At 51.6% G+C, this 19,246-nt stretch overlaps 1 protein-coding gene across 3 annotated transcripts in view; it reads right to left on the bottom strand.

Annotated features, from left to right (window-relative positions):
- Positions 1-205: 205 nt before the first annotated feature.
- TMEM9 (transmembrane protein 9) overlaps positions 206-19,246 on the bottom strand; it is a 229,527-nt gene continuing 210,486 nt past the window's right edge. For all 3 annotated transcript variants that reach the window (XM_050764602.1, XM_050764620.1, XM_050764611.1), the window contains 5 exons: positions 19,102-19,203; positions 17,020-17,111; positions 12,016-12,124; positions 9,099-9,230; positions 206-1,233 (listed from right to left, as the gene is read on the bottom strand). In XM_050764602.1, the coding sequence (XP_050620559.1) occupies positions 1,081-1,233; positions 9,099-9,230; positions 12,016-12,124; positions 17,020-17,111; positions 19,102-19,167 (552 nt within the window). In that variant the 5' untranslated portion in view covers positions 19,168-19,203 and the 3' untranslated portion in view covers positions 206-1,080. The remainder of the gene's footprint in view (positions 1,234-9,098; positions 9,231-12,015; positions 12,125-17,019; positions 17,112-19,101; positions 19,204-19,246) is intronic.

The raw sequence follows: 19,246 nt of genomic DNA, 5'->3' as shown, positions 1-19,246 counted from the left end.
TCCTCATCAGGTGAGGAGGACTTCCAGCAAGCCGTGGCCTTGGCCTGAGTGCACTATGGTTGGCTCTGCCACGGCCACCTGGACTTCCCAAGGCTCTGCCTGTCTGGACCTAGCAAGCGCAATGCTCTCTGTCCCCTCTGGGATACATTTACCAGGTCACTTGTGAAAAATTCCTAGTTCCCTAAATCTCTTAAAATCCAGCAAGTGAGAGAAGTAAAACAATTTAATGATGGCTTCTTGATTTACACACAACTCTAAGACAAGAGAAGGGCAAAATTTTCTCTCCATGCACTGGTACAACGAAGTTCAGCGACAAGAGGCGACCCAAGGACAGGGGCTGCGGTGTTCAGATCCACGGTCAGCCTCGAGTCTCGTGTTCCAACCAACCATCTGGCTCAGCAACTGTGGACACTGGGGAGAGGAGGGACTGCCCAGCCCCCTCAAGCGCGGGTGAGGGGACCGGCAGCAGAGTATGCAAGGGCACTCCATGTCCCAATGGGAGAAGTGCACAGGGGACAGGGAACACCAGCTTCCAGGTGCGTCCTGAAGACCACAGTGGGCTCAGGGGGCCCAGCTCTCCCATCAGAGCTGTCCTCAGGGTTGGAGCTGGGGCTGAGAGGGAGGTGGTGATAAGAACCACTGCAGAAAGGAGCACATGCTGAATGCTGGGCCATGCTTTCCTCCCAGACACTGAGTTCCTGAAGACCCAGCTTTATCTTCCAAGGGTAACAACATTCCCAAGACTCGGAGCTGGAAGGCGGCAAGAGTGGAGCCAGGAGAGACAGACTGCATCCACTCCTGAGGCCGCCTCAAATGTCTGCATTCCCTTCGGGCCTGCCTTTCCCCTCCCTTCCACCCCAAAGACCCAAGGAGACAACAGAGATCGGAGACAGCATCCCTCTTCCCTAATCAAAATAGTCAAGTACAATATTTCTAAAGTTAGGGAGGAGGAGGAAAAATGCCACGGGCTCTTAAAGGGAAAACTGGCACCGAGGGAAGGGAGAAGCAGCCCCCCGCTTTGTCCAGCCTGGAAGCTGGCAGCCATGGTGTTGAGGCCTTGACCCAACCATATGAGCCCATCTAGCTGAGCATCTTGTGCCGATCGAAGACTGTCTTCCGCTGCTCCTGCACCTGCAGCTTCCACCGCTGCTGGGCACCTTCCACGCGCTCCAGGACTGTGTTTGCTCGGGGTCCCCCGAGGGATGCAGCAGCTGCTGCCATAGAGCGAGCATCCTGTAGTGGGAAGAAAAAAAGAGAAGATCTGGCACGGCAAGCCAGAAGGGTCTCAGGTCCTGAAAGTCTGACATGGAAAGAACGACCCATGAGCAACCCCAAAGCCTGACCTTCCCCAGACTGGGAGGCCGGGCCTCCCCAAGTGCTGTGGGCTGAGGACCTTGCCTTGTCATCTGCAGAGCTGAACAGTGTGCCAGGTCTGCTGGAGGCCTTAGTGTCTGTAGCATCTGCAGGATGGGGTCCCTGCCCATCCCTGGGGCCTGGGAAAGCAAGCACTCCAGGAAGAGTAGGCTCTGCTGGGGCCCCAGTTACTGCCACATAGATAGCTCAAGGGAGGTTCCCAGCCTGAACTCACCCCTCATCATGCTCCATTCCACTATTTCTAACTCTCAAAAAGGATGCTAAGCATAGGCTTCAAGACCTCACTTAGGCAGAGGATTTGATGACATTTGTTGTTTCAGGAATGCACCGAGGTGCCCCCAGGGCTAGTACTAGGCTAGAGAACTCCCTTGCCCTCCCTGCCATCGCCCAGGGAGTGGGAGGAAGGCCCAGGGGCTAGGGTCTGGCTACCCTGAGATGGCAGCAGTCTGCTCCAGATGGGAGAAGGTGCCTACTGAGGAGTCTGCACAGATCCAGATCCACAGGATCTTAGTTTCTCTGGGAAAGAGGGATGTGACATCACTCAGGGAGTCTGGCAGGGATGGAAATTCAGAGCGGCCCCAGCATTCCCTTTGCAGAGCCCACTCTGGCCCATTCCCTCCTTTGATAGCCGAGGACAGCTCTGCTTCCTCCCTATCTGCCTCTGCTGATCCCCTTCCCCTTTGCTTTCAGAACTGTTGCTGCCGTCAAAAGCATCCTCCCCTAATTACCACTTCTCTGCCTCTGAAGCTCTGGAGCCTCTGCATTTCCTGCAGGACCTGAACCTGATCTTTGGAGAGAATTAGAGCTGAGGGCCAGGCCTGCACCCCCGTGGGGATTTCCTCCCTAGCTTTCCCTGCCTCTCATCTCCTGCCACACATCTCTTAAGGGATTAGTGCACTTCTCTAAGCCCAGAGCCGCCCAGTAAATGCAACTTTGCTTCTAATGCCCCAAGCTGGCACGGCTTCTGTCACCATGCAGCTGCTAGGCTGGGGCGAAGGGGGGTGGTGAGGTGAGGGTAGGGTGGACAGAGAATGAGCTGGCAGTGAGGAGGCTGGGAGAGGATTCATCATCATCCCCTTGGAACTCTGAGGACTTCACCTCTGAGCTGCATTAGAGATGGACACTGCCTTCTGGGAGCCTCCCATCCAGGTCCTGAGGAAGGCTTCCTGTGCCAGGCTAGGTGAGGCTCAGGCAACACCTGAAAGGCAGGTGTGGCCATGTCAGGCAGGGGGCACACTGAGCTTGGAATTAGGACTCCTGGGTTCTGTTCCTGGGCTGGGGACCACCTGCCCCCTTCTAGCCTCAGACTCCCCTAGGCCCGTGTCCCAGGTGGAACTACAGGTCCACAGCGGGGGCTGGGAAGGAGCCATGGCCTCAGTCACTTCTGAGGCAGTGTGTCCCTGAACAAGTTACTTTATTTCTCCAAGCTTCAATTTAATATAATAAATGTAGTCATTGAGACTGTTTTCTGCTCTACAGTCTTTAGGAATTATAGTTACCGAATATTACCCCCCCCCCCCCAACACACACACAGTGAAAAGGAAGTTTCATAAAACAATACTTAGTGTAATGCATTCTGATATTCTTTGCTCTGTTCCATTTTATTTTTTAAAAAATCCTGGTCATGACTCACAAAATTCATTTCATGACCTAATGGCTTGTTTGAAATACACTGGTTTAAGATTAGTAGATGGGTACGGCAAAGTTAAACAACACACATATAAAGCACTTACTACCCTGGCTGTCACAGAGCTAGGGCTCAAGAGACCTTTGGTTTCTTTCTTCCCTAGGAGCGATGGCTGATATCAGAGCCTAGCTCTGGAAGCCAGTAGGCAGTAAGGCTGGCAGCCTGCTGCCAGGAGAAAGCCTGTGAGAACTGCTGTGCTGCTGCCCCTCCTTCCAGTTCCATGCCTTCTCTGTTCACTGTGCTGACTGAGCTGGCCACAGTGCTAAGACCAAGCTTCCACCCAATCCTGCTTCTGTGTGGCCGTCTACATGAGGTGGACACTAAAGACCCATCTGGGAAGCTACGGGCCCACCAGGACTTGGTCATCCTGGCTCTGGGGGCTGGATTGCCTTCTCTTCTTCTTTTCATTCCCACTCTCATCCCTTCTGGGACTGTCCTCCTCATGACAGGGCTCCAGTGTGTGTGGGTGGGGTGCTAGGCTTGGAAGGGTGGGGCAGTTTTAGCCCTGTCCTCCTTCCACTGCTCTGCATCTCAGGGGAGCGTCTTGAGAAGGGGAAGCCAGGGAGAGCCCAGAGCAGAGCATTAAGGGAACATGCTGAAATTCACCACATTACCACAGTATCATTTGTTTTCCCTTCATGTAAAGTCTTAACAAACAGCTCCTAAGTGGGGGAAAGCTGCCACTGAGAGGCTGTGCTTCCATCGCTAATAGTCTGATTAAAAGGTATTAAAGACTCCACATCTGTTTCAGAGACAGCCCAGAGTGAGGCCTCATCCGTGCTTGCTCTGCAGCAAGTATGGTGGGTAGCAGTGGGAGAAATACCACCAACTCCTCCCCCCTCGCCCTGAGTCTGGGCCTCTGGTTAACTCGGGAACAGAAGGGCAGTTAGGAGGGGAGGTGGGTGGAGCCCCTCCCAATCAGGGGAAAGAGCTTGGACATGGATGGGTTCCCAGGAGGTCCCCAGGGGGACCAGACTAGTGTGACTGTGACAGGTGCCACTACGTGCCAGGCGCTCTGCTAGGCACTTTACACAGATTATTCCCAGGCTTACAACACTGGCAAATGGGTAAAACCATCCCATATTGTAGCTGCAGAAACTGAGGCTCTGAAAGGTGAATCATCTTGCTGCCCAAGGCTGCATGGCTGTTTAGTGGCCAAGGCAGAATTTGAACCTATGTATGTATATCTCTTATCCTAGGACCCAGCTGGATCCCTCTTTAGCTGGTTTCTCCTAAGAGGGAGCCAGCATGGAGAACCAAAGAGACAGGTTGGTATCTTTCCCCACAGCTAGAGCAAGAACAAAGCACCTCTAAAGGAACCAGTGCTCAGGACATCAAGCGAGGCCCTCCTCTCCAGCACTGGGAGGACCCAAGTAGCTGTGTGGATAAGCCCGAGCTGATCAAACTAGCCCTGAGCCCTTCAGGCCGTCCCAGATGAAACCCTCTTCAGTCTGCCCAGAAGCACTGGTTCTGAGCTGGCACTGGACTTGGCCCAAGTCTGATGACGAGAACACAGGGAGAGTGAGAACCCCACCTCAGGTGGCTCTCCCCTCTCTGGTTGCTCCTCCTCCGTCCTCCCCAATCCCAGACACAGGAACGTGACCAGGTGGTCTCGTCACTTACCAGCCACTCAGCAAAGCAAGGCCCTAGTGCAAAGCCCTTTAGCAAGAGGACTATACAGCCTGAGTTTTCCGCGTTTGACCCAAATCCTTGCTGCTGTTGCTGCATCCCACTGCATCTCTGCGGCGAGGCTCTCCCTGACCCCTGCATGCTGCAGCCGGAGCCACCTTCCTACCACACACCAACTCATGCTGTTTCCCTGCTCAAAAACCCCAGCTGGGACCCAGCTGCTCACAAGTAAAACCCTGCTGAGCATGACATTCAAGGGCACTCCCAGCCTCACCTCCCGCCTTACCCCCAAGCCTCTGGCTACACTGGTCCATGCGTCCTCTCTCTACCTGCGGTGATCGCCTCACTCAGGCCCTTGTGCACTCTGCCCCTCAGGCTTCCCTCCAGCAATCATGATGCTACTTAAGTGTTAACACCTGATTGAAATAGCACATTCTTAAGGATGAGCAAATACTTGTAAAGCTTCCACGCACACGTTCACAACAGTTATGCTGAGGTAAAAATGATTATGTCTATTCCAGATTTAGAAAACTAAAATCAGGAGGTTAGCACCACGGATAGTAAATGGCAGGGCTCGGCCCCTCCCAAGACTGTGATTAACCACAATGCTGTGCTGCCCCACTGGAGGCTCTAGAAGCACCTGTTGAATTGCACACCTTTCTATTCTGCCCTCAGGGGAGGAGAATGTCTGGACTGCCCTCATCAGTGTGTCTGTTCCGTGTTTCACCGTCAGCTCCCCAGGGCTGGGGTCCTCAGCACACAGTTGCCACCCACATGCGGACAGGAGGGGAGACTGCTCCCCAGGGGCCCGAGTCTTCTCCCTGGTGCCTGCATTTCCAGTTCCCATCATCATCGCCTTTCCTTGATTTCCCTGTATACGCTCTCCCAAACGGGGCCCAGAACTCTACCCACTGCCCCAGGAGGGTGAGCACTTTGAAGACCTCTTCAGAGCTTGGGCCCATGCTGTGAGCGGCGACATCCCCAGCCTCAGAGAAACCATGTGTGTCTCTTCAAAGAGGGCCCAACCTGCACATCTAAAACAGCTCTGTTTGCCGTTTCTGCCCCAGCAAACATGCTTGCTTCCTCCTTTCAAAGGACGTCTGAGCCCAGGGATTACGCCTAATGCTGCTGGAATCCCAGGGGAGGCAGCGCCCAGCAATCAGGGCCCACTGAGGCTCTGCCAGCGCTTTCAAAGGGAACATGACAGGCTTTCATCTCCCTCCATGAACGGGGCTGAGGCTGAGGGGGAGGCCTCCCCTTCCTCTTCCAGTTCTTTGCCTCCAGGGCAGGAGAGCTCCTGGCCACAGGAATTGGGAAGAGGGAGCCAAGGGGTCCCTAACCTGAAAAAATGTCCTGACGTCCAGATCTCACCCCTAACTGGGTCCCAAACTCCTGGGGCGTAGGGCCTGAAAGTTCCTGGAGCCTAGGGAGACTTTTCCTTCTTAAGTCACCGAGTTGTACAGGCCTAGGCGAGCTTTCAAGGAACCCGAAGAGGCCATGTCCTGACTTTGTTCCTCTTGGGGTGAAACCCAGAGACATGGCACAGCCTAGGTACTGCTGCCACTCCTCTGAGTGCCTGCCCCCCAGCCCCATGTTTCCCCACAATCCTTTCCTCTGTGCACTGAGAGGGGCAGTAGATTATCCCTTGTCATCCAGGACTAGGGCCCCGGTCTCTGTAAAGACAAGTTCCTTGGGTTCTGTCTAGCCCCAATGCCTTGTTCATCCTCCCTGCAATTCAGCGGTCACTCTCCCATCCACCCTGAGCTGGCACTGAAAATCCCCCTCTGCCAGGAAGCCTTCCTTCCCAGACTAACACAAAGGGAAGGGTAACTTTCCGACCCCTTGTTTAGTAAAGAGGGGCCTCCCAAGGCATCTGGCTTCTTCAGCTGACCATCCATCTTATGAAGCCAGATTTTACTGCCAGCCTTTATGTTTCCTGCTGGTTCACCTGCTTTTGGCCATCTTGGGGCTTAAATCCCTGAGGGCAGACATAAGGTCTGTGTAAATCTCAACACCGTGCCACCTGCAGGTTTTCTGAATACACTCAGAAAAGCAGGGTTGCTGAACCACAGACATCTGTGACCTCCAGACCACACAGAATCACAGGAGGTGAGGGGATGGAGAGGTGATGCCAAAGAATGGGACCAAGGGCACTTCCTTACCCAGCCAAGGGCACCCAATGGGATCTACCTGCCCCAGGCCAAAACCAGCCAGAGTTGGCTGCACCCTAGGTTAGGGTATCAAAGAGATTAAACACAACCTTTTTTATGACCTTTTAGAACCTTGGGTGAGAGGTGACGGCATGTCATCCTGTCCATCCCAGGGCCGGAATCTCCCCCACAGCAGGGAGCATGGCTCGCCAGCTTCTCTGTGCTGCAGCCTGTCACAGCCTACTGTCCTCTCAGGCAGTCCTGCTACAGGTTAGCCAATCTAACCCCTTCTTCCTCCCAAGGCTCATACGAACAGGCTTCAAATGAGGAGCACCCCAGGTCTCCTGGGGGTAAGAGAGACCTGGGTTCATACCCAGGGACGGTAAGCTGCCCTCCCCAAGCTGCCCTCCCTCCGGCTCCCTGGCTAGGATGGCAGGAGACACAACAAGGCCATGCCCCAGAGCCATGCATTCCACGGAAATCATTGGGCTGCATCTCTCAATTACTACCCCAGCCAGGACTGCAATTACCACATTACCCCTAATCGCTGAGTGTTTATTAGCGATGCTCCTCCCCTATCAGAGTTGCTATTACTCTACATTAATAACCAGGTAGGCACACGAGGTTTCCTCTTGAACACAGACCACCCAACTGCCAGTGCCACCACCTCCCAGGCCCCAGCTCCAATGGGGCGAGGTTCATCCCCTCTGCTCCACCTTCGGCCAAACTCATGTCAGCAGGAGGCTGGGGGCAAACTGGGAGCAGTCTAGGCATGTGCGCAGGGTGGGGCGACACAGCCCTCGAGAGCAGGCACGCTCCCTCCCTGACCTGCCTTCTCTTCACTCTTCATGCTGGCCCAGACCCACGTCACCCAGGCAGCTTCACACTTACACTTGAGGCCCTGGGTCCTCTTTTTGGTGAGGAACTGGCTCATGGTCTTGCAAGGGAGCCCAGCCCACCTGCCCCATAGTTAGACCACGCTGTCTACAGGAAGACTCCTAGCTTCCTCCTTATACTGTGTTAAATCTCTCCGTCCCTAGGTGAGGCTGAGCTGTCTCCTACAAACTTCTGAAGGCAGCTATCATGTGTCTCCTTTAGTTGTCTTTTTTCCTTTAAGCTAAATAACTCTCAGTTTCTTCAACTAATTCTCCGAGGCCTAGCTGAGGCGCTTCCCCACTAGATATTCCTTATGCATATGCATGAGTTCACTCAGGGCATCCCTCCATCAGTCAATAAACAGGAGTATCTTCCAGCAGCAAGGCCCTGGGGACAGAGCTCAGAGTGGAAGCAGCAGCCAAACCCGTCCGCCTCGGCTCCACGCCTCTAAGCAGCCCGCTCTGCTGTCTCGTGCGCCCAGCTAGCTGGTACATGAGCGCGTAAGTGGGGAGCCCGAGGCACACAGGGCTCACTCGGGCAAGATTCCCCTAGACCACCTGGGGAGTGCGGGGCTCATCACAACTCTGCTCAACATGTTGGCGCACCACGTCTCACTCCCACCAACAGTCCTTCACCTGAGCCCTCCTGTCCCCCTGGGTTTCCTCGCCATGGTGTCCACAACTTTTTAGTATGAGGATGAATGGGAAGACGATGAGAGTGCTTGCTAACTGCGCTGGGCCTGGTCCAAGCCCCGTCAGCTCCCCACCATTGACATTTAGGGCCTTTAATAATGTGGACTTAATCTACTGGCCAGCTCTCTCTGCCACTGTGCAAACACCCCTACCCTATGCTTGCAACGCTCAAACTTCCTCACACGTCCCCCACCCGGCACCACTGTCTACCTCATTCCTCTTCCGCTCTGGAAATCCTACATTTCCCTTCAGACCCTGGAGCTCTGGTTTGCATTGAGCAAGTGTTCAACAGATGTTTGTGGAATCACTTGACAAACAAATTAACTTGCTGCCTTCCAGTCCACCAGCAGCTTGTCACCCATGTCTGAGCACGCGGGGAATATTATGTGTATCTATGTGTGACTGGCCCTGGTTGGCTGCACCCCCTCTGCCGGGAAGCACAGTGCAGCAGGATGACATGGCTCCCCCAGCTTGTGCATGGAGCCTGCCTGATGCCTGGTGTCCTGCTTCATCTGGAAGGGCAAAGGGCAGGTCCCTGCTGAGTCTGGGTGATGTGTAGGACATTGACCAGAAAAGCAACTTGAAGCATGTGGGGGAGGTGGGCCCTAGACCTAGGTGGCGCTCCTCTGGGTTTTGCCCTGGGGACACACATGCAGGGGCCCAGGGCCTGGGCACTCAAAGCCCTCTTACCTCATTCTCCTCCTCATTGTGCAGTTGCTCGGTGTACGCATCTGGCTTTCGGATCAGAGGGTCCACCAGCATCAGGAAGGCCATGTAGAGCAAGAGGGCACCCACCACGGACAGGTAGATGACAATGATGACCTGAGGAAAAGACCAGCGTGCCTGTCAATCAGCATCTGGGGCCAGGGCTAGAAATCCGTTTCTAGTCTTGGGCCATCTGTGCCTGGCTGGCAGTGACTCCTCGAGTGGTACACTAAGAAAGGACTTGGAGGCAACGTGGGCTCAGAGGGAAAGCATGCCCCGAAAGGAAAGGGAGGGCCTACTCCACAGAGGAAGCGCTCTGTCCTAACTTGAGGGAATCTGCACAGCAGGCATCAGGGCAGCAGGCAGATGATAGAGGAAGAAGTCTGGAGCCTGATGCCCTGAGAGGCTCGCGGGGTGGAGGTGGGAACACAGGGCCTCCCTGCCTGTAGAAGAGTCCATGATGAAGGGTGAAGCAATCAGAAACTAAGAGCAAGGAAGAACAGGCTGTGGAGAGGCTGGAAAGCTGAGACCAGGAAGAATAAGTCTGGGCTGGGGGCTCATTGCTCCTGTGGAGAGCAGGACGGATGGGGCACGCTGGCCCACTCACAGCACGCCCCTGCACAGAGTGGCTCGGGCTGGTAAGAAGGCGTGCACTGGGGGTGGAGGTCACGCCTGCCCTCCCACCAGCCCCTCTGCAGGGAGGGGAAAGCCAGGGCTAGAACAACAACTCCATGAATCTCTTACATACACAGTGCTTCACAAGCTGGAGTCATTTTGTTTTTACAGAAAAGATAGATTTAATGAGGCAAATTCAATGTTTCTCAATGTGGGTGCTCTGGGATTTTGGGTGGGACATCCCTGTAACGGTGTTGGTAACACACCTCGGTTATTGGGACCACAAAAGCACCTTCATCCGCTTCTAAATGCCCTCTGTGGGGCTGCAATCATCTGACTGAGAACTGCTGGGCTAGGTCACCCGGGATCCCAAGGCTACCAGACAGTGGAGGTGTGACTCGAACCCAGACTTGCTGACTCCCTCTCAAATGCCTTTCCTAATTCCACAGTGCCTGGCCATTGCTGGCTTCTGATCTCAGCCCTGCCCTGCCTACACTGTGAACAAGAGTGAAAAAAAGAACCTCAGGACTTTCAAGCTGGGTGCCCAGCTCAGCCAATAGCCAAGTTCCACTGGACCGATGTCCCACCTGATTGGGGCACCGTGTTCACGCCTGATTAAACAGGTCAAATAATCAGACCTCACCTGTACCCCAGGAAGGCGGAAGGAGAACAGAGGCTGGGTCTTCAATAGGCTGAAGCTGAGGGGCGCCTCCTAGCAGGAGGACTGGGGGAAATGGGAGGGATTAGGAAGTTGTATCTGATGAGGTCCCCATGCCAGGAAGTTCCCTCCCGGCCAAACAGGGAGCAGCGGCGACATCTGGCTCTGAATTTCAGGTCTCAGGCGTCTGGTCCCTGGAGGGTGAGGCCCACTGGAGCAAGTTCAGAGAAGGAGAAAGACAGTTGCAGGAGGGGCTGCCGCAGGTGGGAGGATGAAAGGAGTGGAGTCTGCACAGGGCCCTGGCTGGGAGCGGTGGAGGACAGACAGCTGCTTTGTCCCTGAGTGGTGAGAACACAGAGGAGCTACAGCACAGGGCTCCCTGGAACAAGCAGGAAGGACAGCAGTGAAGACCACCGCCCCACAAAATGTGCCTCAAAAGGAGAAACCTGATGGAGGACCCAGCAGTGCCTTTAAATGTGAGAATTATTTTCCAATGCTATCTATAGACTCTTCAAAGGATAAGCAGAAAAAAGCTACAAACTGGAACAGAAAGGGCTACATTAGGCCGGGCATGGTGGCTCACACCTACAATCCCAGCACTTCGGGAAGCCAAGACTGGAGCATTGCTCAAGGCCAGGAGTTTGAGACCAGCCTGGGCAAGATAGTGAGACCCTGTCTCTACAAAAAATTTTAAAAATTAGCTGGGTGTGGGGATGTACACCTGTGGTCCTAGCTAATCAGGAGGCTGAGGTGGGAGGGTTGCATGGGCCTGGGAGGTCAGAGCTGCAGTGAGCTGTGATCATGCCACTGGACTACAGCATAGGCAACAGAGTCAGACCCAGTCTCTAAAAAACAAAAAAAAAGAGAGAGAAATGACTATGTAATCAGTGAGCACTGTGTGTGCCAGGCGCCTGGCCCAGGATTGTTAGAACCTGGACTAGGAAGCTGCACTGGGAGGCTGGGGGTCATGGGGGTCTCTGCTAGGGCAGCTTCACAGCCTCCAGAAGACACAGGAAGTTCTGCCTGGTGCAGAGGAATGAACAGAGACCTCGTGATGTCTGTGGTGATGACTGTGTCTATCATCTCTTTCCTGAATTCACCCAAATAATCAATGAGAACAAGGTTCAGGAAAACACAAAAGGACCAATCTGATGTTCTCCCAGCACCCAATACCCAGCCCTAGTTCACAGCTCTGACACTTTTTACAGGAGCTTAGTCACTTTGGAAGCTTAATTAGACTAAGCTCCAGGAGGGCAGGCCAACCTCCCCATTGGCAGCATCTGCCCAGAATATAGCAGGCACCGAAAAGAGATTTACTGGATGAACAGAAAAAGGGAGAGGAAGGAAAAAAACTGGAAAGAATGCAGGGAAAAGGGAGTCTCCAGCAGCTCTCCCAGGGCTCTCCCCTCTCACTGTAATGGGAACCACTGGAAAGAGAGCAGAGAAGGGAGCTGGCTCCAGGAAGGTGTGGGATGTGGGTCCCGATGTCTATACTAGGCTAGCCTAGAAGCCAGTCTCATAGCCGTTGGAATGTTCTAGAATAAAGTGAAAAACTGTGGGTGTAGGCCAGCCCGCGATTGGGGAATGGAGTGTGGGAATCCCACTGGCTTCCTGACACCCTGGCATTACCTTGATGGTGGTGGTGCTGCGCTCCTCGTACCTGCACTCGCACAGCAGGCAGTAGGCCTCCACGTCATGGCCAGGCACCGGCATGGGCTCCACCACGTGCAGGCAGTTGCTGCAACAGAGACAGACAGGGCTGTCGAGGCAGGGCCACCAGGTCTTAAAGCCTCAAGACCAGGGAAGCAGGCAGCCAGGGGAGCTGAGAGGTAGGGACTGGGAAAAAGTGAAGGGTGCTCCCAGAGAGGACTGAGGGCTTATAAAGGATCAGACTGGCAGAATCCCTTCCCAACCCAAAGCCTCATAGCCCATGCCCCTTGCATATCAAAACCAGCTCTCCAAACTGCCTACAGTGTTGGCACCAAAACCATCAACGTTCCCAGAGTTCTACCCCCAGCCGCCTTCCTCATCTCATGCTATGTTTTCCCTGGATGTGCTCATCTGTCCCAAACGTTTAACTCAGAAGCTGACAGATCTTAGGTCAGAATCTCCAGCCAGGGCCGCTCTCCTCTATAAGCTACAGGAGTCACTATTTGCATGTCTCATAGAGACTATGAACTCTACACCTGCCCCTGCATACCCTTTGCCCCCCACTCCCTACTCCTGCAAACTGGCTCCCCATTCGCAATGGCAGAGAACACCTCTACCATCCACTTCACTGTCTGGGTCAAACCCTGGAAATCATCTTTGACACTGCCTTCCTCTCATCTATGAATCCACCAAAGGCCAGTGATCTTACTTCCCTAAAAATTCCTAGAATTCATCTCCTTTATTATTTCCCACTGCTGTGTCTTAGCTCAGGCCCTCATCCTATCTTCCTTGGACAACTGCGCCAGCCTCTGCACTGCCCTCCCGCCTCTAGTTTGGCCTTTCTAACATGTACTACCTTCCCACGGCAGCCGAGTAGTCTTCCAGAATGCAACTCTGGTCATGTCATTCCCCAGCTTAGGCCTCCACAGAGCCCCTAGGGTCAGTACTAACTGAATTGCTCTGCTGGGGGTCCCAACCCACGTCACTACAGTTCCATCTCCTGCTACGCCTCCCTCACCCACTTTCCCATCCTCCAGTCACACGGATCTGCCAGGCTGCTCTCTGAATGAGCCACACTCACACTCTCACCAGGAGGGCATGGCTTTGCCACCTCGTCTCATCTTTTAACTCTCAGCTCAGCTGCCTGTGCTAAACAGCCAGCTCCTCCCAACCCCCCGCCAATGCACTGCAGTGGAATCCAATCTTTATTTGTGCTGTCTCCCCAGGAGGTGTACGTTCCTCGAACACAGGGTTATGTCTTATACATCTCCATATTCCCAGTGCCTAGCTGGGTGCTCGCCAGAGCAGGCTCAGTAACTACGTGATTCCTAAAGGAAGAGTAGACCCACTTAGCCCACTTTCATCTAACAGCACTCTTGCATAAGGTGGGATAAAGATCTTAGGTTCCACATCTAAAAACAGGGAAAGAGGCTTAGGAGGCAAAGTGGCATCTCCACAGTGGTGGTGAGGCCAGAAACCAAATCCAGATCCTCAGCCACATGTCTTTACTTCTGACTCAGCCTCAGTGGGGCCTGGGCTGGTACCTGGCTTGCCTCAAGCCTCTCATTCCCAGCCTTCCTCAGATCAGCATGGTTCCAACGTGTTGGGTTCATGGACCACATTGAGAAAGCAAAAAACTCTACAGAACGCACTTCATCACTACCAATGGAAAAACCAAACTCCTCGGGGGTGTGCAGAGGTGAAGCAGGTGTCATGCTGCAGTGCACCTGGGGTCTGTCCTGGCTCTGCCACCAAGTGTTCATATCCTGGGCCTGTCCTCTTCTCTGTGAGATAAAGCAGTTGTACCAGTTAATCTTTAAAAAGCCCTTCCAGCTCTGACCGGTGTCCTGCAAGAGTCAAGCACAGCTCCCTTCTGAGCTATAGGGCTGGGTTTCTGGCAGAAGCATCAAGGGTGTGTGATATAAAGATCGTGTGTTGGAATAAGAATGGGATATGCTCTAAAAGACTCTGTTCTCCTAAAAATCCATATGTAGCATACAAGAGTTTATCTAAACCTTTCATGATCCAGTTCCATCTCTGTGTCCAACATGTTACTTACTCCCTGCTGTGAGCAGGTCTCCCCTGTTGTAACTGAAAGTACTGCTTTCAGGCCTTGCACGCTGTTTCCTCTGGGAGGGAGGGGTTGAGGGGCAAGGCCAGGGTCACCCAGGGTGCTTGGTTGTCATTCCTGTCCAGAGGGAATGCCATCTTCCCTTCTCCAGGAAGTCTCTACAAGCCTCCAGATTCCTCCCTTACGTGAGCTACACTGGGTCTTGGGTCTAGGTCATACCAGTACTGCAGTGGGATTTATGGATTTCCCACAAGGCCAAGGTGTCAGGGGCAGTTTGGAAGGGCGACCTGAGTTCTTCACTGTGGGATCCTGCTACCCAGGGAAACAGCAATAAGGAGCTGAAATACTTCTGCTGTCTCCAACTCTCCCGTGATAGTGGGCAATTTATTTAACTTCTCCAGGCCTCGGTTTTCTCATTTACAAATGGAGACTGAACTTGGTCAGTGTCTTCCAAACTGTACTCTTTTGGGACCCATGGGAACCACTGTACGGTGGGGTGGTAGTCAGGGAGGGGCCGAGGGACACTTCCCTCTCAGCCAGAGCAATTCCGACTTTATGTTTTATAGATTTTGTTTCTAAAATTGATTTTGTTTGCAGAGAAGTTCTATTTTAACAAGTCTGAAAGGCAAGGAACTAGCCAACTTATTAAGTGCCTTCCTGCTCTGGGAGTGTCTCTAATAACACATCTCCTTGCCAGACCCACCAATGGGGCAAAATTGGGGTTTCTGCCTTTTTTGTGCATACAGTTATAAACTCTCAACACTAGATGGCAGGATACCAGTAAACATAGAAACATACATGGCTTGGCCATTAAACCTGAGGACCGCATCTCAGATGATTCTGGCTTTACTCTGCACAACCAAGGGGAAGGGTGCAAGTGTTCTTTAGCAGTGGACCAACGTGACAGCAAAGTGAAAACGTGGCAGAGACTAGAAGACCCACTCAAACTGGCCTCCTGTAGCCCTAGCGCTGAGGTACTCAGAATAATGTCAAGGCCCCACCCTACCCTTAAGAGGCTCCAGGCAAGCACATGATGACTCCCAGTCAAGGTCAGTGTCACTGGGTCCTAGAATCCTGGAGTCTTTCCTCCAGCCTCACCCACCACCCTTAATGGAGCTGCCCTGAGGGTCCTGATGTAAGGCTATTCATCAGGCAGCCCCTTAATTCTGACTTCTAAGGGGAAAAAGGAGATAAACTATAGCCTGAGAGGTCTAGACAGGACTCTGTCCTCTGCAGGCATCCAACCTTGGGTTTTCAGGCCATCTATAGCTCCAGGACAGAGAGAGTGTTCCTAAATTTGCAAGTGTCTGCCTGCACAAGGAGTGTGGGATATAGCCTTGTTATCTGGTGAAGGGCTAAGACAGCCCATCAAAGGTTTTACTGATGCTATTTGAACTATAACCACAAGATACAAGGGGGTTACTTGTACTTCTCCTAAGTAGAAGGCTAGTGCTTCAGGAGGAGCCCGTTTTCTCAGTCTGTGGTGTAAGTTTGATCATGACTATCTATGTGGCCACCAGTAAGGCATGATAATATACATTAATATCAGCTAACATTTATATAAGCACTATGTGCCAGATATTGTTCTAAGTGCTATAGTTACTTACCTGTGCACACACATGCACAACACACACACAAACACATACATACTTAACACTCAAAGTACTGCCACTATTTACAGTAAGGAAATCAAAGTGCAGTGGAGACTAAGTAATTTGTCACACAATTAACAATCAGCTAGGCTAAATTTGAAGTCAGGAAGGTTGAACACAGAGTCTGTCTAACTAGACTGCCTCTCAGAAAACGAGACAGTCTCAGAATTGGAAATTCAACTAGTTTCAAAATTCTCGAGTGTTGCTCTGGATCAACTGCGTCCTAAGCACCAAAGGAAAGAAAGGTTACTGCTTCCCCCCACCCTCACTCCGTATTTGAACAATCAAAATCGGGCGGTGGTGGTGGTACCGGGAATCTGTATTTTCTCAAAGCTCATCTGCTTTGAGAAAGCAGGAGAGGCAGCACTGACCCGGACCCCTCAACTGATGTTGATCTCTTCTATAGTGACCTCAGCCCATCTGTGCTCGGGGCCCTCCAAGCACGGAGATTCCTGACTCCCAAAACTGCCTAGATTAGAAATGCTCCCTCAACTCATGCTTAAGTCGGTTTCCCTGAAGCTTTGGCTCCAACTCTATACCACGAAACCCCACTGAACATAACTGATCCCCACCAGTACCTGCTCCCACAGGTCTCACTTCCCATAACATTCCAGCTCTTAATCAATCATCGTGCGCCCCCAAGTCCTCTCCTCTTTAGGCTCTCCTTGCTTCCTCAAGCCATTCCTTCCAGGACAATGTGTTCAAACTTCCCTTCACCGCACTGGTCTCCTTTCTCTAAATGAATTCTGGGTTATTCTTCTCTTTTTAAAAGTGAGGTACCCAGAAATGAATTCAAGACTCTAAATTATTTCTTTGGGCCTCTGTCTCTGCTATTATAAAATGGGAGCAAAATCCATCCCACCTACCTTACAAGGACGCTATGAGACTGGCACAGAATATCACATGTAACAGCTTTGCAAAAGCATTAGGTATCCTACAGTATGTGGTCAGAATACCTAACTCTCCCAATTTCTCTACTACCATTCTGTATGCATCACTAAAGACCAATATTCAAAGCAAAACAACAAAATCCGCTCCTCTAGCCAGGGACCACCCAGTTGGAATTCAAGATACCTGGGTCCTGTTTCCACAGACAGTTGACAACTATGAAATTGGTTCTGTGACATGAATAATTATTCCTTTGAAAGGCTCTCCATAGGAATGGGAGAGCATGCTTATCCTCCAGGGTCCAAGAACTCTAGTAAACACCCATAACTTCAGCCGGGTATAGCAGCCAGGGGCCTGTGTGTAATGCCTTACCAGTCCTTCTGGGACACATTCTGGTTATAAATGTGCCCACTGATGTTTCTATAAGGTGGACAAATGCATTTGCACCGGATGTCTTCAGAACTCTGGAAGAGAAAGCACATGTCAAGTACACAGAGACTCTGCCTGGGTTCAGGTTCTAGCAAGGTTGTCAACTTTCTGTTCCCTATCCTGTTAGGTGAACCATATCTATGCTCTTGCACTTTCTCCATCCCCAAGTTCAAGTCCAGCAAGGACTGCCACTGCAGGAGGCAAGCTACAGCACAGGGTCCTAAAGACAGAAAATGTCCAGGTGGCAAATGAGACTCACAGAAAGTTGTCTAGGCCTGCGAGTCCCAAAGTAGGTACTTAGAGGAATCGGGGGAGAGGGAAGGGGGGAAATGCGTGTGTGTGTGTGTGTATGTGTGTGTGAAGTGGCAGTCCTCTACCCCAGACCCCACACTTGTGTGTGCACCTCTGTCCAGTGGACTTAGCAGCCAGCCTCTTCCCCACATTCCATCTCCAACTTCCTTGGTAGGATTGGGGAAACATAAAGGGCAAGGGTAAACAAGAAAAAGTGGGTCATTTCTGTGGGCATACTCAAGCAACCCCTTTGAAAGTTCTTCCCTTCTGGAATGAGTAAGAGACACCACCATAAATGTCTTTATTAATTAGGAATTCTGAGGAGAGAATGGAAGCAAACCCCTGGCCTTAACCTTACTTCAAAGCCTAGATGATCTTTAGTTCCATAGACCTATCCAAACAGCTCCATAGGAATGTAGCCTTAAAGAATGGAAGTTATCTCAGAAGTCCTAGAACTTAGGTGGGTCACCCTTAATAATGGAAACTTCAAACTGTATAGGACTTTATACTGACAGGGCATTTTTACATTGTTATGTAATTTGATTCTCCCTAAGCAGAGTAATAGATACAACTGCTGCTACAGGTGGCAGTACTAGCATCCCTAAAACAAAAATTCGAAATGCTCCCAATCTCAAACTTGTTAAGCACGGACATGACCACAAAGATGATGTTAACACTGCAGAAAAGCACCTATAGACATGGTAAAAATGTGTCATGGGCTTCTTGAAATACTACAGCAGAGTGTATTCATAACAGAACAAGAAATCGTGTCAGTCTATAAAATCAAAAAGACTTCTAAGACAAAGGCTTGTTAATGAATCAGGTGACTGGCAAAAACATTTTTAAAAACCATCTGGCAGAATGCCTTCTCATCTCTAGAGAACCCACTTTCTGGTACCTTTACGGCTTCAGACACTACTTCTCACCTAAAAAAAATACTGTGCACAGTAACCTTTAATCAAAACACAGCGTCACAGCAGGGGACAGAAAGCCTGATGCTGCTGTGTCTAGCAGCTGATACTCTGGTGATGCTACTGTGCTACCCTGAACACATCATTTATTTTCACTGTATTAATAGTACATCATATTTTTTACTGTTAAAAATTTATTTGTAAGAAAATATTTATCGGCAGCATATAAATTCATTGTCAGGAACGGTGGTGATGCCAACCAACCAGACTATTCACATGAGTGCCTGAGATAGTGACACCTTTGCTTTCTGATGGTTCAGTGTAGATAAACTTTGTTTTATGCAGAAAATTATTGAAAATATTGTATAAAATTACCCTCAGGCTATGTGTATACAGCATATATGAAACATAAACGAACTTCAGGTTTAGACTTGGTTCCCCTCCCCAAGATATCTCATTTTGTATGTGCAAATACTTCCAAATCCAAAAATATCTGAAACGAAAAATACTTCTGGTCCAAAGCAAAGGAAGGTACGGAGAACTTAGATAACTTCTCCAAACTTCCTTGCTGGAAGTCCACCACTGATCTGTCTGATCCAGAGTGAGTCAGTGCTCTGTGCCCCACCCTCTTCCCCCGCACGATCCTTAGAGAGGCCAGCAGCCTTGAACCTGAAGGAAGACCACTAAAAAAAGTATGGCCCATAGGTGAGTGAGAGGCAGGCTTAAGGAGCAACTAGCTACCTCTGAGTCAGCCCTGTAGACAGGGTGGCCGTGCACGGTGGTCGGCGGTCGTGACCAGGTGCTGCAGGCTCACCTCCCTCACCTTGTTGGCTTCAGCTGGGGGCACCAGCAAACACCCGACCACAGCCACCAAAGATAAGAGCTTCATGCTTATCAAGCTTGCTGGGCCACCAAAGCCGGACACCTGGAAAAAGAGATACGGAGTCGGAGAAGGGGAAGGTGGCCAC

Source organism: Macaca thibetana, chromosome 1, assembly GCF_024542745.1.
Source record: "Macaca thibetana thibetana isolate TM-01 chromosome 1, ASM2454274v1, whole genome shotgun sequence".
NCBI lineage: Eukaryota > Metazoa > Chordata > Mammalia > Primates > Cercopithecidae > Macaca > Macaca thibetana.
This window is presented reverse-complemented; position numbering and strand designations above follow the sequence as displayed.